Genomic DNA, 23096 nt, shown 5'->3' with positions numbered 1-23096 from the left:
TGCAGTTATTGACTTAAATATAGTTCTCTCTCAAAAAACCTGATTTCCTGTTGATAAATTGAGGTGATATTAAGCCATGCGTCACAGGTACACCTCCGGCATGTTTCTGGTCATAAGCGTGACGGTTTGCACACATTACTAGCCTTGCCTGTATTTCACATGATTCGGTAAGATTTTTTTTCAACTTTTGAAACTTTTATCACGGACTAGGAAGACACGGACAATGTGTAACAACGGATATAAGTATCACAATAGCATTGGAAAGGCTTATGTTGAAGTTCAGTTCACTTCGTTGTAATAAATGTAACCTGTTCAAAGATGTGGATACATTCAAGTGTATATATAGGGTATTACAAAATCATGAATTTAGGGTACCGGCTTTTCTATAGACTATAGGCAAATTACTGACTGACCTGGTTTATATACTGTGTCTCGACACCAAAAAAAATATTCATAGTCACAAGTCAAATTAGAAATACTCATTATTATACATACCTTGATCAGTATGATTAATGTTTCAAGAATATTTAATTAAATGTTGTGATCGTGGATTTTTTCTAGAGTATCTATTTGTATATACACTACTCACCCACGGGCGTTAGATATGTACCGTATATGGTGTTATTGTATAAGTGTATTGTTTCATGCAATGAAATATGCGTCTAGTAATTTAATAAGTGGGCGTGAGTGGGCAAATAGTCAATAGACATAAAAAAGCCGGGTACGCTATATATATTCGATATCGTACCGGTAAAAAATATGTAAGTTGAATCATACGTGGGTTTGTTATTGTGTCTAAAGTAAAAAGCCAATAAATTTACGGGTTGGGGATTAGGATAAGGGATAATGCCGTATTTAGTAATCTCATCTGAAAACTATGTATTGTGTAAGATTGTTAACCAAGCTTTAAATCTGTCGAAATCCGGGTATATATGTTTATTTGCTTTGTTAAACTCGGAGAGATTGTATTTTGTGTAACGTATATGTGTCGCTCTTACCTGGCGTAAAAACAGGGGATGCAAGATAAAATTAATAGGACACGCAGTCACCCATTCCATAACACTTAGGTCTTGTGACGACACATCTGGTTGTGATTTCGAAATAAGGATAAACATCAACAAAAGCGAAATGATAAAGAAAAATATTTCATTTTACAATTCGGAAATGGATAAGCATGCTACTAAGGTAAGAAAACTCGTTAGGTGTGTGTAATCATCGTTTTCCTTACGTTTAGGATTTACATTGGAGACATGTACATATATATCATGGTCTTGTATGTAATGACTACGACACAGGTAAAACTCCTAAGACGGGAATATGACACTTATATCAGGTGATTCATAAATTCTGAAGGTGAAATGAAAGTCACGCGAAGATTACTTGTCCGATGCTGAAACTCTCAACATGGATGTTTAGATATACTTGTGTTTAGAATTGTTGCAGTGGTCTGGAACAGTCGTTCAAAAGTATGGTTTTTTCTACATAAACTTGATGTTTACGTACAGTGTATTACATATACAGTCTAGGAAGTAAAAACACATATTTTGAATTCCACAGCTAAGTCGGTTGAGTTGTGGAAGTTAAAAAACAAAAATAAAAAAAAAGATACATGTACCAGTGACACCAAAGAAAACTCGAGAGAAAAATACCGACAGAGATAGTAAATTACAAGAGAGATCCAGACAGATATATTGCCATATTTGTAACCAGACAGATAGGTACAATGAATACAATAAGAATACAAAATCGTATGCCGATATCAAATTTCTGATGCCGAGATGTCACTTCTACCAAGTTGTGCGGATTCATGATTGTATTTGCAGCACGTTTTCCGATGCTGTTTCCTGGAAGCCGCCATCGTTAAAAAGCACGCTAGTTGTACTGGGTTTATTTTGTGTATACAAACAAGATTTATGATCGTCACTCTGTCAGAATAGACAGTAATGCAGATATCACAGTTCTAGGAAAAGATCAAACACTGCTGGCCATTTCATTGACGACTGATTATAACAAGGCTGATTTCATTGATGTCCGCGCTCGCTCGCTCTTTTTCAAAATGGTATTTTCCACGTAAATCGATGTCATATTCTGTCTTTCAAGATAGTCTTTACTGTGTGAGGGAAAATGATAGACTTGATTATAAGCTGTAAATATTAAAGTAAACTTTGATGAATGACGATATGAAATCTAAAGATCTAAATATCCCGCCAACAATCCTATCTTATGCAGGCGAAATCGATGACGTAACAGCAGTCAATTTTTAAAATAAAGTTATAATATTCTAAATTAAGTTTCCAACGAAATTTAGATATGAGTAGGTTTTACAAATTTTCAATATGAATTTGAGCTGGTGAATAGTTTTGCTGTCAGGTTTTCCCTTGGGTATGGGTTGTTCTGTTGGACTATTGGTATGGGTTGTTCTGTTGGACTATTGGTATGGGTTGTTCTGTTGGACTATTGGTATGGGTTGTTCTGTTGGACTATTGGTATGGGTTGTTCTGTTGGACTGTTGGTATGGGTTGTTCTGTTGGACTGTTGGTATGGGTTGTTCTGTTGGACTGTTGGTATGGGTTGTTCTGTTGGACTATTGGTATGGGTTGTTCTGTTGGACTATTGGTATGGGTTGTTCTGTTGGACTGTTGGTATGGGTTGTTCTGTTGGACTATTGGTATGGGTTGTTCTGTTGGACTATTGTTATGGGTTGTTCTGTTGGACTATTGGTAATTCAAGGACAAGATATTGTAAACGTAAACTACCCAAAGATTTATCTAGATTTGGTCCAGTTGTGTTTGCAGACCTAACCATTTTCAGTAAAATTACTATGACAACTGGAGTCATAGTAGCACAATACATTTAGTTAAACCAAAATGTCTTCATCACATTTACACAGTTGTCAAATCTTTAAGATTATTTCATGTCTTCAAAACTGAAAGCCTCAGCAAGGTGCATTTAAAGACCCTTACTTGACAAAGTTGACCACGAAAGTTGCTTTTTGAATTTTTGAAATGATGAATGACATAGAATATTAACTGATAGATGACTTTTTATAACTGGAGTAAAATAATAGTGAGTCTTGCTTTCAGAGGGGAGATAAGATAATTAAGGTGTTTGAAAGAAAACAATCCCAAAAGGGACTCACTTCATGAAAATCAATAAATTATGAAAAATTTTGTGTGATGGAACTTGTACTGAAACATTCTATAGTTGTCTATATAGATACAGAGTAATTAAGCACTCTAATGGCCATGAATAACATTAGAACACAAAGGTCTGGAATGTATTATTTAACCTTAATTGGGCAAAGAATAACTTTGTATAATAAACTTATCCCATAGGAAATCTATTTGGCGGAGTATATTGTTTGAAGTTTAAATAACAGTCAGACATATTTATTTATTATTTATGGCCTACAACAAGCTAGTAATTTTTGAAAAATATGTATTCTAGTGTTGATATTGTCTGCAGTTAATTAAGAATGAGACGCTCTTTCTACATTGATGTGCTTCAAATTTGTATATTAATAAAATTGATTAACATTGTTACTTTAACAGACTTTATAGATATTAAATTAAAACATGCTTTATTCTTTGAATAACTGGAAAGCTATTTCTGTTAATTAAATCTTTGTAATTGATGTTGGGTGTATACCTCTAATTGATAACAAACAACATATGTGCAACAAAAAAGAAAATTGTAAGACTACAAATTCTCCCAGTGATTTTTTTTTCAGTTTATGGGTACACTTTTTGCTTTAAAATGTTCAACTGATTGTTAACTCATAAAGTTTTCAGATTGGTTATATTACTGAATATTAATTAGATACTTTTACTTCAGATGCAATTTACCTTAACAACAAGTCATGATTGCATGTATGACTCAATGCTTTTTCTCTAAGAAGAAGACACTTTTTTCCACAGAAAACTTAAGAAGGAGCCAATTGAGTGTTCACACCTGTAATATGTATACAGGTGACTTATATATACATATTCAATACTTGATTCAATTCTTAATGAAGTATTTACAATGTTGTTTGGTTTGGTTATTAAGACTGTTTGATGATGATTTAAAAATAAAGATCTTTATGAGAATCTGCAGGGAGGGGAGGGGGAAAATGATGGTCAGTTTTATAGTTCAGTGAAAGGTCATGTTGGCAGTACCAATACATGACATCCCTCCCATTCCATGACATTAGAAGGGGCTGATTTTATTATACTTTGCTTGTGTTTTCCATTTTATTTTGCTTATGTATTCCATTCAATACTGCATGCCATGCAGGAACGACCAGCTGTCTGTTTTAATGTCTTTGAGTTGTCATGGCCTGGGGACCGGATATTACATTTAAAAAGAGACAAACACTATACACAAATGTGAAAACTAAGTCAGGGGAGAGAGCAGGAAAAACACAGTTTGTTAAGGATAAACAGATGATCAATAATGTGTTTGTCTCTCTCCATCATCATATGGAACTGGCTATTCTCCACAATCTGAAGGGATGGGCACAATGTACATAACTGGCATTTCAAAACCTTGATTGAAAGGAGAAAACATACCTATATTTTGTGATTAATACTGAAAAAAATTAGGTAATAGAATCTTGTTTGCATGTGTAAGATGTTGTATGTAATATATATCCTATATCATTTGATTACTATACTTGGTGGGAACTGAAGGATTGGTTATGTTTAGTCAGAAATACACACATGATACACTCATTAGGGGCAGTTATGTCATTAATTATGTGACTGATGTAAGCAGTAGTGTTTGTAATTTTTTATTAATCAGAAAGTTTATAGATACTAACAAAACCAATTCACATTTCATTTCAACTTCCATTTTAATTTTGGACAAGAATAACCTTATGAATTGGTAGAAGAAACACTTTTAAGAAAAAAGTACAAACATATTTACAATAATTTTTATTTTTTTATAAAATGTAAAATTTCATAGGATGTGATTAAGTATATTAATCCTGTAAAGTGGGCAAAACATTGCTTTTTACTAAAATAGAAGATGGGCTTATTACAAAACGATGACATCAATCTTCTCCTGACTGGACTGTAAATTCCATTAATAGAGCCTAAAATTACTGGGAAACCAGGGGTTCCTGGTTCAATCCTTTACAAACTATGAAATTCATCACCCCTGTTAAATATAACAAACATTTATGCTGACCAAAGTCATACCCACCAAATCACTGTGAATGATTTCTGAAGTAGCAAATTGTACCAAGCTCATTACAACTATAGAGTACAAATTAGTGTAGAATAATAGAAATCAATATCATCCAACATTTATACACAAAACCCAATCAAGTCAGTATTGATTCTGGAGTCAGCTATTTCATACACAGACTGAAAAATAGGAATTTTCTATGAATTCTACCAAACAAACAAAAAATGGATGTAAATTGATATAATAAAACATTTATATGTAAGTTTATTCAGAATTAGATATAATTATTTTTTGTTTTATCTCGCAGGAAATTGGGTCTATTTTTAGTTAGAGGTGAGGTAGTGTGTCTCTATGAACCCTATGAAAATCTATTGCTTCCTGACTTTCCTCCTAGAGATGTGTTGCAGTATGGGCGGTCCTATTTCTATAACAGTCTTGAAATCTTAAATCACTTAGCATCTTCTCTGGAATTAGAAACAAAAAACAAGAACTATATGATTTCAATTTCCAGAGAAGTTTCCTAAATCAATAACTTTGATGATAATGAATTAATGTAAAACCATGATGATGAAAACTATTGTAAGGAACCCTGTACTGTAAATGTTACAATAACAAACCCTCTACTGTAAATATTACAATAACAAACCCTCTACTGTAAATATTACAATAACAAACCCTCTACTGTAAATGTTACAATAACAAACCCTCTACTGTAAATGTTACAATAACAAACCCACTACTGTAAATGTTACAATAACAAACCCTCTACTGTAAATGTTACTATAACAAACCCACTACTGTAAATGTTACAATAACAAACCCTCTACTGTAAATGTTACAATAACAAACCCACTACTGTAAATGTTACAATAACAAACCCTCTACTGTAAATGTTACAATAACAAACCCACTACTGTAAATGTTACAATAACAAACCCACTACTGTAAATGTTACAATAACAAACCCACTACTGTAAATGTTACAATAACAAACCCTCTACTGTAAATATTACAATAACAAACCCTCTACTGTAAATGTTACTATAACAAACCCTCTACTGTAAATGTTACAATAACAAACCCACTACTGTAAATGTTACAATAACAAACCCTCTACTGTAAATATTACAATAACAAACCCTCTACTGTAAATGTTACTATAACAAACCCTCTGCTGTAAATGTTACAAGAACAAACCCTCTACTGTAAATGTTACAATAACAAACCCACTACTGTAAATATTACAATAACAAACCCACTACTGTAAATGTTACAATAACAAACCCTCTACTGTAAATGTTACTATAACAAACCCTCTGCTGTAAATGTTACAAGAACAAACCTCTACTGTAAATATTATAATAACAAACCCTCTACTGTAAATGTTACTATAACAAACCCTCTGCTGTAAATGTTACAAGAACAAACCCTCTACTGTAAATATTACAATAACAAACCCTCTGCTGTAAATGTTACAAGAACAAACCTCTACTGTAAATATTATAATAACAAACCCTCTACTGTAAATGTTACAAGAACAAACCTCTACTGTAAATATTATAATAACAAACCCTGTGCTGTAAATATTATAATAATGAACTCTGCTGTAAAGGTTATAATAACAAACCCTCTACTGTAAATATTACAATAACAAACCCTCTGCTGTAAATGTTACAATAACAAACCCTCTACGGTAAAGGTTACTATAACAAACCCTCTACTACAAATATTACAATTACAAACCCTGTACTGTAAATATTACAATATGAAACCCTTTACTGTAAAGGTTATGATAACAAACACTCCACTGTAAATATCATAATGATGAACCCTCTACTGTAAACCTGAATAATGATCCTTAACAATAAATTTATTAATTATTAATTTTTTTTTTTAGAATTGAGTTTCAGGTTTCACTAAACAAATTATCTTTAGTATTTTTTTATCAAACATGTTGATCTACGCAGCCATTATGTGCCTGTGAATATTTAATTCACCTATTGATACATTTGTGTAAGAGTGAAGAGAAAAGGATGATGATTTAATGTTGCTTCTCGCAATCATACATCTATAATAAATGTTCCTGTCTAGTTAGACTCACCTCTGGGTAACGGTATGTGTTTATGACTAATAGGCTGCCAGTATAATATAGGCATCAACAGACAGAAACATGGATGGTTATAACAAGTACAATCGCATGTATAGGTCTGTGTAATCTGTTTTATATTAGGATTCCTCTAACACAAACCACATGCTTGTAGAATCATACGAAATATATATTCTCTATATATAAACCTTGCTTCTAATAAGATGCTATGAAACGTAACCATGAAATATACCATACCTTCTGGAAATATTCCAGTGTTTTTAATTAAATGTTTTTCTTCCTCATTGTTTTTCTGTTTAATGATTTAATCAACGTCTCGCTTCTTACAATGAATTTTTTGTTCCCAGCTTTTGTGTGTGCTCTGTTTGAGGTAATGTTGGCAGATTTTAATGAGAACAGCTCCCCCAGAAGGAAGAGCATTACAAACATAAAAAAAAAATGCATGCAAGGTTTTATATTGAAGATGAATTGACGATGGCTAATTTAAATGGTTTATAGAATTCCTTTATTCCTGTACCAATGAAATTACAGGTGTATAATATACATGTAGCTGTTTCCAGCTTCAGCATCAATGCATCGCTATGGTAACCATATGTAACATTTCACCTCGCCCATTCTCATACTTAACAGTTGCTGGGGATGACATTCTGATCTTTTCTTCTCCATGCTCTGTTTATATTTACATCTCTATGTATACCAGAGTAATCAGATATAGGTAGTACCTTTATAAACTATCGCTAACTGTTCATATAACGTTTTACACAGAGAAGAAAATCCAGACCTCTGAATTCCTTGGCATTTATATATATTGTGAGTGGGGTGCTGGCTATGATGCCCCTTGTGATCTGGAGTACTGGTAACCCCAGATGAAACTAATTGTGTCTTCTTAGGTAGACAAGGATGAGGAGGGGTAATTATGGCTCGTGACTAGGGGCCTCTGTCTCTCAGTTATACTACAGGCAAAATGTCTGCATCATCGGGTCTGTCTCTTCTAAGGATCTATCAAAAAACAGTTTTATTCCGAATATCAGGATCTGTATGAAATCATTACGGATATAATACCTTGCTTCGGTGATCAATGAAAAATCATACTTTCCAGGATGAAATTCGACTCAAGCATCACAGCTGGGTATGAGTATTTTGTGTGTTTGTACTGGGTTGATGTTGTACTGACTAAACAACTAAACGTGTGTGTCTGTATGGGTGATTCTGCGACTTAATTTCACCATACAACATACACTGTATTATATAATTACTCAGTATATTTTGACAGGCTTAACTTCTGTGTTGTACCAACATGATTGTAGATATTAACCTGTCCCCAGTTGTCAGGTTGTACATTTTTATCTTTGATAATCTGTAAATAGGATGTTATCACATCACTATAATGATAATCTCCAATATCAGACATGTTATATACTGTAAATGTACATATTCTAGTAGTAATGTATTTAGTGCTTTTCCACTTAGAATACTGCACTAAAGTATGGCTGCGTTGATTGCAATTTTAGTAAATATATATTGTTATCATTGTGAATTCGAAAATTTATTATTGCATCAATTTTTTCAAAATTGATATAGTGCTAAAATTAATGATTGGACCGAAATAATTCTCTTTACAGTATTACACTTTTTACCTCTTATGACATCTTAAAAAAAATGATGAAATTCTGTCATTCAATTTTATTAGGATTACATGTTATGATGGAGACATTAGATTTCGTCACAATAGTGTAACTTTCAGAGTTCAGAAATGACCTGAAAAAAGTGTGATTTTAATCAAAGAATATTTAAGATTTCTTCCCATTTCACTATTGAAATGATTAACAATGCCAGGAAGTGAGAATATTTCCTTGGGAATGAGAGAAACACTCTGATTTGGGGTAAAATACACTGGAATGGAGTATTACATTTACTGAGATTAACCACAGGGACTTGGCATGAATTCCAAACCCATGGTCAATATAGTGACTATAATTCATATACACCAAGGATTGGGAACTCTCACCAAGCCCCTGTGTTTTTATTATCAATGATTTGAAAACAACACTTATTTTGATTACAACAGATTAAAATGAATATGAGTTTGAAATGTATCTCTTAAACAGATTTTATTACATTAACATTTTCACAAAAAAAAAAAACAACATCACAGCTAGTTCGTAATTATATCATCATTTTCATCGCAAACAGGTTTTTTAACATCAGATATGCATGTTTTCCAATATTGATTTTTATGTTGTATTGAACTTCACAATCAGCTGACTGAAGTATTGTTACAAATATATTAGAGTTCTATTTTAACTAGAATATATGTGGATATTTTGTCTCGCTTGCATCTTGCTGTATTACTGTACTATCATGATATTACTTGTATTACAATATTGTAAATCTTTCTAATTAACCATTATTCTCTCTCTGCTATCAACAAGGTGGAAAGGATTGACCATACAACAATCTACAGTGTTAATAGTCAGTTCATCTGAAGATTGATTATCCAAGTTAAAATTGACAGAGAGAAATCTTCTCTATGTAATAAACAGTTCATTTTTCATTTTATCAGAAGGTTTCTGTTTCTAACACAATAGTGAAGGTGCCATTTAATGATGAAATACTGATGGTATGATTTATTTATCTAATTTTAGCCACTACGAGGCCGGCGGCAGCATTCCATGGAAAATCACGTTGACGATGGTTACCTGAGACACCATAGCGACCATCGGATCCGCACACAACGGAGACAGGATGCTGATGCAGACGTTTGCTTCCACTGCCTTAGAAATGCTCTCCACTGCTACAATATTGTCATTCTTGTAAGTCTGGAATTAGTCATTCAGTGATCAGAGCCCAGAATTACTGAAAACAGGATGAGATGAATGATAATTTCAATTTTAGATATGTTGAAAAATGTATAATTCAATACAAAATTAGCATTGGAGAAAAAGATTTTAATGTGAATACCAAGTTAACTTGTCCTGAACACTGATCACTCCTTAGTTCCACCGAATCTCTTCTGTGCTGACCGCTCGATAAGACTGACCTTTCCCTCAATAAACCTTCTTTTGAACCTTTGACTCAAAGTCAGACAGATAGGCTTATTGCAGAACAATAAGCTCAGAGGTTCAATATATAAAATGTAGGATTTTTTCATAAATTTTACTAAACTGCAATAGACGTTGGCAGATTTATGAGCAGGCATGTGTTTATTAAGGATAGATACAATAATTATGAACGGAAATGTAAAAAGTTAATGACTTTATGGAGTACATTAAATTTCTCCAGTGACATTGATATATAGATATGATTTATTGATAAGAACAATGGGTGATTTGGTGTGAAGACTTTCTGATGTAATTATTGTACTTACACTGTATTACCTGAAACAAAATGAGAACTTTGTGAAATATTTGAAAAAGACTGGCACCAAAAAAAAAAGTTGCTTATTGCACTTCTTAGATGTTCTACTTTTGTCATTATTCAGAAACTTTATTTTATGCTCGCTTCTTTGGTGTAAGAAGTATATTTGGATCAGAAATATTGCAGATCTCAATATTCAGATTTCAGATAACAAAGGTTGTAAAGTGGTTTTTGTATCTATTCTTGGCCTGAATTTGCTAAAGGTTCTGGAAATTTTGAATTTTACATGTCAATCTGAATAATCAAAACAGACACGGCATCAGAAAAATCTACCTACCAGTGTCTATTACTTTGTGCATTATTTGTAGTTGATCTTTTCAGGAAAGACATTGTAATATACAATACATATATAGCAGTTCACTGTCTGGTAAACAAATATTTGTGGTATCAAGTTTCTTAAAGTAAATTCTTTCATTGCTGTTCTATGGTTACTTAACAAGGTTTGTGCAAAACCACAGGAAAAACATGAAAGTTTTTGCACTGTTTAGAGTTCAAAATCGGTGTAAAAATAACGGTAGTTTTGTTGTTGTTGTCAGTGCCGATGTTTTATTTGATTTTCAGTGAGAATGTAACTAATGCTGAAAATAGAACATTACGTATAGGCGTAATTTTTTCTGTTGATTAACTCTGTTGGGAGTTGATGCAATATAACTTGGTACAGGTTTTCCTTGTGTTTAACTTGACTTAGTGTATAAATTCTCGACATTGCAGAAAACAGCTTTGAGGAAAAAATCAGAGTATTTTAAGAGTAAATGTTTATCAAGAGTTAAAAAGATTTTATTATAAGACTGATGAATATTAGTTTTCACTGAAATCAAAATAACTGTACTTAGATACAGATCAAGTCATACATTGGTGAATCTATTCATGTCTTTAACAGCTAAATATTTAGACATTACATGCTCATTTTATACTTTGAGCATGGGAAGATTTGCACCAGAACTGACAGCCATTTGTGCTGTGCCAGTTTTGTGTGCATTTAGTTTTTAATTATTTCCATGCTGTAAACACACTACAGATGAAATTTATCATTTCACTCTGAAAAATCTCCAGAGGCTATAAAGTATTTCATAATCGTCAGACATCTGTTCATCATTACAATAAATATTTATATATTACAAATATGATATTATATATTTATATTGGATACTGTAAATTGGGATATTTTGGCGTAGAAAGTTTTTAACAAAAACAGGATGGTTTTGTTTCGGTATGTCTAAATTTGGCCTTTCTATCAATACTTTGTCAAATTTTAGTGTATTTGCCAAGCTATATGATAATAGTGAACTTAGATCAGCAGTCTGAAAGATGGAACTGCATTATCCAATAATCGAGCTCGAAAACGACATGTCTAAAATATTTAGCATTTTAAATTGGTGTTAAAGTTTGGTGCCAGGCCCCAAATAAACCAAAATATAACCACAACTAAAATATCCTAATTTACAGTATACTGCAAAATATTTTTATTTTAGTGGTGTTCAGCTGTTCATATCTAGGCACTACCTTCATTGGGAAATTTACCAAAAGTTGATGCCAGTTAAATCATATTGAATCCTATATCTCTGTAGAGTATATATCAGAATTGAAAAGATCTGTTAAAGGGTTATGATAGCTTAATAAGATATTTATCTTCTTCACAAGAGAGTTCCATGCTGATAAATCTGTGAAATATCATTTTTAGAAAGTGAATACAAAGGTTATCAAAAGGTTATTGAGAATTATTAACTATTGAAATATGAAACCATTGTTTTATTCTTTATCACTGTTTAAGCTCTTGATTTAAAGGGAGATAACACAAGATGTGTAATGTCTACACAAAATATTGATAAAAGTGGCATTCACTTCAAGTGAAATTCACTTTATAATTATATTATTATAAACTACTTGTTTTGAGGAAGTGAACTTTTTCTTCATATTTTACCTAAGTCGTTTAACTGACACAAATATAGGCTCAAATAATCAGACATTGCTGTCATATTAATATTACATTTTTTTGATTAAACACTCTATTTTACCTGTAGATTATGGGCGTCGGTGCCCTAGCAGTGGGGATCTGGCTCCTGGTGACAGACTTTAGTGCCCGTGAAGTTTCTGTGGTGATAGATTCAAACCTATTTGAGATTGGGACATACTTAATTCTGGCAGGAGGAGGATTAATCGCACTATTGGCTTTCTGTGGTTGCTGTGGAACAATGAGGGAGGATCGCTGTATACTCGGATTTGTAAGTGAAAATTTTAAAAATGCTGTTCTCAAAAATTTTATAGAGTTATTTTATAATGTAAATCCAACACAACCTCACTCCCCAGTGAAATTATTACTTTAAAATCAACTTAAAAACAGTACAAGGCAGATGTCTATTTTACTTCCTGTGGAGAAAGTACTTGGGTTCCGTGCACATTTTATGACCTTGAGGAATATCCTGTTTCTGTGATGCTGGTGATATCAACCAAAATCATTCGTAGAAAAGACATGTTAAAATCCTCGGGCAGAAAACAAAATTGATTTTTGGCAGAATATACGTCAGATATGTATCAAAAGATATGTGTGTCGCAGTTTTGTCTTCATTTTTGTGTTATTTATTTTTCATTTTGGAAATGTAAATGTTTCTGTATTTGAAATATATATATAAATATTATCAACTTAGCTGTATCACTATGAGAGATCTAAAATGCTTTTAAAGATCGAATACAGAAAAAACCATAAATGTAATCAATCTAGCTGTAAAAATTGTTATAGCATTTTGAAACAAACTATAGAATCACTGATAAAATCAAAGATATATTCTGTTTCCTTGTAGAATATTGTCAGTAGAACTATAAATCATTATTTCAAGAATATTGCATATCGATCATCCCTTAAAGTTTAATGGAACTTAATTCTGATACAATTTGCGGTCCTTGCTTTTTCGGTAAATTGGAAAAGCTAAAACTTGCATACTATACACAGAAAGCCCTTATCTGATTGGCTGCTTTATCACCAGTGTCATCAAGGAATATTCTGAATCGTGGTTTTTACTCTAATCTGGACCGCTGCACATGAAATAATCGTAAAACTGGGCATAACATTATAATCACTGTTTGTCAGATGGCTAGGATGATATCAGTCGTTTGTTATCCCACGTAATTCCTTTTTTGTCGATCTTTGAATAATCAATAGTTGTGTTTATTCGGACACAGCTGAAAGCTGTAGAGAGTAAATATATCAGGGAAGTCAATGTTGGTAAAGATAATCTTTTATAGAGAATTTTTTAATCAATTTTTTTGTTTGACTAGAAAGACATATTAAGGTTTTTGATCTGAAAAAGAGAACCATTTCTATAGCTTTGAGATTGGAACAGTTAAATTTAAAAGAAAAAAGGTTAAACACTATCAATGTTTTTCAAATCATGATAGAATGTATAGATTGCCTTCTGTATGGACTAGATATTGGGTAAATACAGAAGAGAGGTTAGTTTACAAAAAGTTTTATTTGGTGAAGATAAAGTCAGTTTTTTTTTACTTAAAGAAAATTGACTTCGATATTCAAAAGTTTCTAGTTTAGGATGCAGCAGTGTATATCTTGCAAGTAGCCAAGGAGGCTAACACATTACTTGTGACTCACAGACCGAGGCTGGGCTTATTACAGAACCACGAGCCCAGAGGACCATTATATTTTTTTGACCTAAAGTTAGCGAGCTAGCATATTACAGGACAATGATATAACCATGTTTTATGATTCTACTGAACAGCAATTAGTAGACTAAAAAGATAAATTGTTATTTGATTGTCTTGCAAGAATTCCAATCTGTGACTTAAGATTCGGAATTCCAATGTTATCATTCTGTTATCCTTTATGATTAGTTAAATAAAGGTGATATATTTAAATAATGACAAAAATCATAATAAAAACGTCTGCCTTCATGACCAGGATAGAAAACTTGTACTTCCTCTTTAGTCTACAAAGTGTGGTAGACCATTTGTCGGACATACAGTGTAATTCTTAGTGTATTGAATGGCAACAGAATGATGTGTACATCAGTATGTTGAGACCTTGGCCATTTGTTGTGTAGCAGGAAAAAAAACATCTACCAGATTGATCAACTCAGAAACTTGTAGGTATGTGGGGTAGACAACACTGGTATGAGTGATTATTGTTGGTATGTAGTATCCAAAAGACCAGCTGGAGCCTGCACCAGTAGGGACTCTCACATTATACTAGTTTACTGTGAGAATGATATAGGTATGCAGACCCTGTGATGTATTGTAGTAAGTGATACTCTCAGAGTGACAACAACGTTTGGGAGCATTGCCTCCATCCACCTGCTGTTTTGTTTGGAGTAGAAATTAGTAGCTGTTCACTAGGAAATGATTCATAAACCCTGATTAAGACGATGCATCCTGTCAGGTCTTGTAATCGAGACTGACGAGCCGGTTTCTGGCACTAGAACAGTCACATCTAACAACCACCTGACCTTATAGGATCTGTACTTTCAGGATTGTTAGAACTTTTGTAAACTCAAAGTACCTATGACTGTTAAGGATATGTGTTACCTCATTATTGCACCTCCTTTACAAAAGAGTTTCAATTTTTAATTAGACAATGGTCTTTTCTAGGAGTGATCTTCACTAAAAAATCTGTTGAAAACTAATTAGCATGCAAGGATAGGTAAATTTTATTGTGTAGGTTTAAATGGTGATTTGCTTTAAAGTTTAAAAATAAAATTAATTGTATAAATGAGATAATTGAGAATATGAAGTGAATGCTAGAAGACACAAGTTTCAATGATCAAAGATAAGTTTAATCAGTATAGAAGCAATTGATCATATGATTGAGCGTTGTGTTCTAAGACAGTTCGCCTTCAACATATCCATATACTTGCACTTTTAACTTAAAGAATGAAACCATGTACTTCTTCTGTTGTCTTAACCTACAGACCCAGAGGCCCATCGCAGGTAAAACCTGTGAGTTTATATACAATTGCCTTGAAACCGTTTCAAGTTTGATGCATTAAACTGCATTCTGTTTTGTCTTCAGGTCCTGAAATACAGAATGAAATTAAACCAGGTTGATTATTTATCTCATAACACGATTCACCTTGCAATAAGCCCAGAAGGCTTATACATTAAAAAGTTAGAGTCATGTCTGTTTGATGTTATATGTAATGTGTTTGTAATAATATTCATTGTTATTTCTTCTGAACGCCAACATACCAGTATTGATGAGGTTAAAATTTTTACACTACCAAACATTATTAAAATAAATGGTAAGAGTTTTCATTAACATTAACAGAACTCCTGTGTACAATTTCAGTACATGTATTGTCAGAAATCAAAACCAAATACAAAGTAATTTTATATGAAATCTAGTATGAAATGTTTTTATCTAAAATGTTGCAAGAAAGGTTTTTCGGCTGAAGCTGGAAAATACCAGCACAAAATAAATACTAGTTTGTTTCTGTAAATCTCTCTGGTCATGCTTGTGAATAAACAATCTTTGCTGAACAGGAAAAAAATGTCTCTCCTCCTCCTCCTCCTCCTTCTTTTCCTCCTCCTCCTCCTCCTCCTCCTCCTCCTCCTCCTCCTCCTCCTCCTCCTTCTTTTCCTCCTCCTCCTCTCCATCTTTTCCTCCTCCTCCTCCTCTCCTTCTTTTCCTCTTCCTCCTCCTTCTTCTCCTCCTCCTCCTTCTTTTCCTCCTCCTCCTCCTCCTCCTTCTTTTCCTCCTCCTCCTCTCCTTCTTTTCCTCCTCCTCCTCCTCTCCTCCTCCTCTCCTTCTTTTCCTCTTCCTCCTCCTTCTTCTCCTCCTCCTCCTTCTTTTCCTCCTCCTCCTCTCCTTCTTTTCCTCCTCCTCCTCCTCTCCTCCTCCTCTCCTTCTTTTCCTCTTCCTCCTCCTTCTTCTCCTCCTCCTCCTTCTTTTCCTCCTCCTCCTTCTTTTCCTCCTCTTCCTCCTTTTCACCAGAATGAGTGGTGTAGGTAAATAAACATTGTAATGTAGTCAGCTCACAAATGTCATTACAGTTGTAAATCTGTAGAAATGCCTATTGAAACAGGAAAAGGGATTTCTTTATGGGGCCCCACAGGATTAAGTACAGTAATATTGACTCCAGAAATATCTAGTAATGGTCATGAATTGCTGGTATTCTTTGATAATCAGTATTAATAGGCAATTCAGCTGAGGAACTGACTCCTGGTCATCGAATTCTAATGCATGAATATGTGAAGTAATCAACAAACCTCAGGAGACAAAAAGGAAATTCTTCTGATACCATAAATGTTCTTATGTTCTGATGGTGAAAATAACAAGTTTGGTTCGATCATCTTCTTTTTTATGAATATTTTTTTCAACATTTATCTTCAATCAATGTTCATAGACATTAAATGATTTGAAATATTTTTTCATTATGCTGGTATAAGGTCACAGTTTTACAAAAAGATAGTAGAATTCTTTATTTGATCAGTCACAAAAAAAACCCCAAACAAACAAAGGTTTTAACGATGTCATATATTGTGGGCCTTTACCATAATTTAGAGAGACAAATTTCTGTCCTTGTATGCTGACCGTCTGATGCTAATTAAGTCTATGTCCACTGACGGATACTTATTAGGCTGTGTAGAATACTTGCGGATGAAAAAGTAATTTCGTAATGTGGTATTAAATTGATCGGCTCTGGTTAATCTCACTCTGTCCGCTGAATGGGTTAGAGACTATATGTGACAAGCTGATTTTGGGAGTAAGTGACAGGCAGAATCGAGTTCGATTAGAGCCTCTCAGACAATTTAAGTCATATAGAATCCAAATTTTGGAAATTTATAAAAATCTATCTTTTTCTTTGAAACAAATTCATCCTTGTGTAAACTTTTTTCTTCACATTTTTGCAGATCTCCTCAATTATGGTTGACCAAATAATAAACTTTGACAAGAATAAGGATTTGTCAGCAGATTTTTGAATACGTGCTTATAAATTTCTCAAAAATTGCATTTTGAAAAAAATAAAATCTCGTAAATGTCTCATAAATTAACATTACTCTTGACTTCAAGTCTTAGTGAAAAGTTTTTATCAAATTTCATCAGTCAATAATGTGCATTATGTAATTTTTAAATTCAATTTTTCTAACAGATGTTTTATCAAATTCAATTATTTTGATGTATATCATCTGAGGTTGATCAATTTGAATCCAGCAATAATGTTTTTTTTTCAATTGAAATTACTATAGAAATATGATTGATGTAGAAATTATCTATAACCTAGACAAAAAGCCTGATACAGGAAGTCATGTGCTTCATTGTTTTCAATGAGCATTACCCTAGAGGTATTATTCAAAGTTTGTTAATATTAGGATAATAAAGCTGCATTAAAGAGGCCTTATAAGGGGAAAACTTAAAATGCAATATACAATGTATATAATTTTTTTGAAAAGTCTCAATTCAAGTCCCATTTTCCTTTGAATGACAATGTACAGATATATAATTAACTTCAAGACACACATATATATATCAATGTATTTATTAAAGTTATATGTTTTAAAACATGACAGTATTTTTACACATTACCAGAGTGAGCTGAGTCAATGTTATAAATTGTTAAGTTAGGATCATTATACTGCAATAAAACATGGGACTAATACACATCCACTGTCACTTAAAGTCAGAGGGTGGGTTTAATATATAACATCGTGAAGTAACACTTGTTTATAATTTTACTGAACCTCAATATATAAAATGTATCTGGTTTGGACTTCTTGCTATGCATGCTTTGGCTTATTGCCTGATAAAAATGGTAGTTTGTTACAGATTTATATAACAATTGAAACATTTTGTGTATGGAATGGTGGGTAACACTTCAAAGGCATTGATGTTATTAGTAGTACAAGTGGATTATGTGGAAAATCAGAATTAATGATTAAGGTCTTAAGGAATAACATTTAAATTTTACACCTCTTAAATAAATATTGAGGATTAAATCAATTTCAACTAAACTTTTATTTACATTCATGATTGTCTGATAGGTGTTTATCTAAGCATTTCTACCAATATTTTCCTTTAAGATATATACATTTCGTGGGCTACCATATGGCACATTTGAATGGGCAGATCCAATAAAGCAGCAAATTGAATTTTGTAGAGATTAAGTGTCTGTTGTATACACAAGTACCTTTAATGGTCAGCTGTTAGTATAAAATTTGTACTTTTATTTGATTCAACTGTTGACTGTTATTGTACAATTTGGAAAATCTTGACCAAAGTGTTTAGATATTTCACATTTGAAGGATTGACCATTGTCCGAAAAATTTATAAAATATGTTCTGAAAGAAATTTATAAATGCAATACACAGTTATCCACTTTCAATTCATGTGAATGTGCTGTGTCCTTTACAGTATAGATATTATCTAAATTCACTTTACAATTTTTTATTTTTCATGAAGAGTATTTCTTATATATTTCTGATCCCTTTCATTGTCTTTATGTTTACGATATCTTACTCAGACATTTAAATCTCTCATCGGTTCCCAGTGGTGTTTGTCATTTCTAATTATTCTACCTAGCAGTGGCATCTTGTGTTTCCTCATTTAGAGGTTACTATGGTGACAATGACATCATATTTGCTTTTCTTCACTTGATTTGAAAATGTATGTTTTTGTATCAAATCTGGGTTTATGTGTTTTCATATAAATTCTATATGAACTTTAAGCAGCAGGTGATTCTGTTATCATTAAGAATTCTGAATTAATATTTCATTTGATTTTTCCTGTTTGAAGGATATATGCGATGCAAAATTGATACGTTAACATCTGATCTGGTTCACTCAGGTGTATTAATAGAAGATATCATCATAGACTTGAGTGATCGCCGACTATCGTTGCCAATGGCTACATACCACATTTGTCACATGATAGCCAAGCAATGCGATGCTCTTAAAGTTGTCCTTTTTCTTTTTTGCTTAACATCAAACTTAAGTATCACAATTTTTCTTTTCCGAGACTTTTAATAACATAACATCCAGTATCAAATAACAGTACATAAGCTGTGCATCCATCAGAAAATCTCAGTCTGGTATTTGTCAATTTGCGACGACATGTCAAGTACCATTCACATGGACATGTCAGATTCTGCTTGGCATAATTACTTTATCATCCATTCATTTTAGATATTGTATTAAGGTAAAACATTGTGATCAATATTTTGCAATCGAGAATGGCTATCGTGGTGTATTTTGTATTGTTAGTTACAGATTCTGTGTATCTGGCTTGCGGTCAATGTCGTCGGGATAGAAACGGCTCTCGCGTGATTGTCGTTACAAGCATTTCATTTCATTTGTGGATATAGCATTGTATATCATTACTGAAAACATCGTGCCTTTGTCATCGGGCTGCTCTGTAACAGGGATTGATATTGATTTAATAAGGAAATAAGGTTCTTTCTTTCCAAATTCTGTGGAAAACTGTCTTAGTGTTTTGTTCAAAAGATGATTTAAAGCTATCACAAATTGCCTAATATGTAAGATTGTCTCCGTCCTGTATCAAAGTATCATCACAGAAATCAGCCAAATATGGCACAAAAACAAATTACTTTGAATATGTGATGGAAATTCCTCTTTAGTCTAACACTGGACAAGTATGCATACTCTAATTGCCTAAGGCAGGGACCATTCACCTCGGGGTTGACCTAATATCTTGTAATCAGACTGAGGGTGATTCTGATATGGGACATCTCGATGCATGGATAGAATATTTCATGAATAATACTAATCAGGACGACATAGAAACAGAAAAACAATCAGTATGTGGATGTGTATCTGAGATATATTCCCTAAAATAGATTTTACTTATTTTGTAGCTTATGAAACAGTTCTCAGAAGAATTAATGAATATTGTAACTTCATGGCAAATATTTAACAAGACAGCATTACTAGTGTGGAAATATAATGGAAATCATCAAAAAATGTCTGGCATTAAATTTGAAGTGTTGATTCACTGATTTCATCAAATAAACCAGTAAATAAAGGGAAAATTGATATAGGACTTTTTCCCAAAATTTTCAATTGTTCAAAAGTATTTAACAGTTTTGTGAGTTAGATGGGAAATTGTCAGTGTGAAGAGTTGGAGAGGTAATTACCAGTGGATAGAGTAAGATGGGAAATTGTCAGTGTAAAGAGTTTGAGGAGAAATTGTCAGTGTAAAAAGCTGGAGGGGAAATTGTCAGTGTAAAGAGTTGCAGGGGAAATTGTCAGTGTAAAGAGTTTAAGGGGAAATTGTCAGTATGAATAGTTGGAGGAGTAATTACCAGTGGATAGAGTAAGATAGGAAATTGTCAGTGTAAAGAGTTTGAGGAGAAATTGTCAGTGTAAAAAGCTGGAGGGGAAATTGTCAGTGTAAAGAGTTGCAGAGGAAATTGTCAGTGTAAAGAGTTTAAGGGGAAATTGTCAGTATGAATAGTTGGAGGAGTAATTACCAGTGGATAGAGTAAGATAGGAAATTGTCAGTGAAAAGAGTTGGAGGAGTAATTACCAGTGGATAGAGTAAGATGGGAAATTGTCATTGTAAAGAGTTGGATGGGAAATTGTCATTGTAAAGAGTTGGATGGGAAATTGTCAGTGTAAAGAGTTGGATGGGAAATTGTCAGTGTAAAGAGTTGGATGGGAAATTGTCAGTGTAAAGAGTTGGATGGAAAATTGTCAGTGAAAAGTGTTGGATGGGAAATTCTCAGTGAAAAGTGTTGCAGGAGAAATTCTCAGTGTAAAATGTCAGAGGGTAAATCATCAATGTAATGCACCAAAGCTAACTTTTGTTGAAATTTCTTCAATCTTTTAACTGGTTTACATCGACAGATGTTTGGTGCGATTTCTAAATATAATCCTTTTTCCCTTAATTATTACGATTAATACATTTTCGATTATATTGAACTTTTTTCTAGTTTTTAAGATAATTTTGTAATATTAAAATTTATCAATAGCCTGACTCATATAGAAAGCAGTTTAAGTCAACAAAAATTCTGAAACAACCAGTCTGGTGTTTCCACACAACAAATATTTGTTTATGAATGTAAACAATGATATTGGATTAGGATATGACGTAAATGTATTCACTCTCTCTGCTTGCAAAACCATAGATATACCTTATGGAAAAGTTCCAGAGAAGGGTACTACCTGTTGTTTTAATATTGATCCAACAAAAAACATTAAACAATTATGAAATAATGTTTAATTAATTGAAATCATTTCATTGAAAAATTTTAATTATTTTAAAAGGTTTTCAAATGCTGTTAAAATAAAAATTTGGTTTTCAATTATCTCTGTTACGTAACTAAATCAAATGATTTTATTTTATTTTTTTCTTCTTGTTTTTACATGAAATTACTACATGTTAGATTTTAGATTTGTCTGGCTTTTCAAATCATGAATTGACGGAAGTCTGTATGATAATACTTAGGAAATTAATTTCTTTAACATGGCACTTCATATCTTCACTTGAGTTTACATAGACCAACACTCTAACAAACAGAGCTATTGCAGCACTGTTTTATGTAGACGAAAATAAAAACGTAATGAGGAAAAGTGTTAAGGAGTAGCAGAGACTGATTAACCAACAAGTCTTGTTTTCTTTGTATCTACAGAAGTGGTTATAATCATTATCTTTGTGAAATGTGTCAGAAAAGTTTTTGTGTGGGATGTACTGACTAACAATTATAAATATGTGAATGTGTGTAATTAGATAGACTGATAAATATGTAATTGTGTGTTTTTGTTTTTTTGCAGTATGGTGTGGTGTTGGTTCTTGTCTTCATGGCTCTCATAGTAGGAGGTGTATTGGCCTTTATGTTCAGGGAAAATGTAAGTACATGTACAGACAACTTCAAGGTGTACTTAACAAATATTTACACTAACATCCTTTCACAAGAAACAACCATCAATTAGTCAATCCCTAATTAGCGCTGTGAATATAATTGTGTTACAGCATTTAGTGATAGAGTTTTCATCAGGAGGCTTGATGATGAAGTGTTAATGAATCATTTCATATGAAAAAATAAAATAGTTAAGGATATGTGTTACTTTTCTGTAAGTGACGTATATGTATCTCCTGATCAAAAATCTTCTAACATTAAACTTTTTCTTTTAAGTTTTTGTTTTTGTTTTTGTTGTCTTTATGAATGGAACTTTGGGAAATGATAGATTAGGAAGACATTCAAGAAACTGTTGGAGGAAATTGTGATATGGTTTTATGGTTATGGTATCTGAAATTCTGAAAGAATACTCAGTTGAACAGAAAGTATAACACATGTTTGAAGGGAAAGGGAGAGGCTGTTAGTATATTAGTGTATATCCTTAAATGAAGAACCTTTTTTTCTGATATGAATTTTCTATCAATGTATTTATTTGGGCTGATAAATCCTTGAAACACTTAGGCCTACATTCTCTTAAATTGCTG

At 32.7% G+C, this 23096-nt stretch overlaps 1 protein-coding gene across 4 annotated transcripts in view; it reads left to right on the top strand.

The window, feature by feature from the left end:
* LOC132543195 (tetraspanin-18-like) overlaps positions 1 to 23096 on the top strand; it is a 95443-nt gene that overhangs the window by 57083 nt on the left and 15264 nt on the right. For 3 of the 4 annotated variants that reach the window (XM_060206673.1, XM_060206679.1, XM_060206687.1), the window contains 3 exons: positions 9925 to 10092; positions 12718 to 12918; positions 22427 to 22501. In XM_060206673.1, the coding sequence (XP_060062656.1) occupies positions 9925 to 10092; positions 12718 to 12918; positions 22427 to 22501 (444 nt within the window). Of the gene's footprint in view, positions 1 to 8004; positions 8409 to 9924; positions 10093 to 12717; positions 12919 to 22426; positions 22502 to 23096 lie in introns of those variants that run through there. The other variant, XM_060206695.1, reaches the window with a different exon arrangement.

The sequence above is a fragment of the Ylistrum balloti genome, unplaced genomic scaffold (assembly GCF_031769215.1).
Source record: "Ylistrum balloti isolate Yb309-2 unplaced genomic scaffold, AGI_CSIRO_Ybal_v1 Utg369578, whole genome shotgun sequence".
Taxonomy (NCBI): domain Eukaryota; kingdom Metazoa; phylum Mollusca; class Bivalvia; order Pectinida; family Pectinidae; genus Ylistrum; species Ylistrum balloti.
This window is presented reverse-complemented; position numbering and strand designations above follow the sequence as displayed.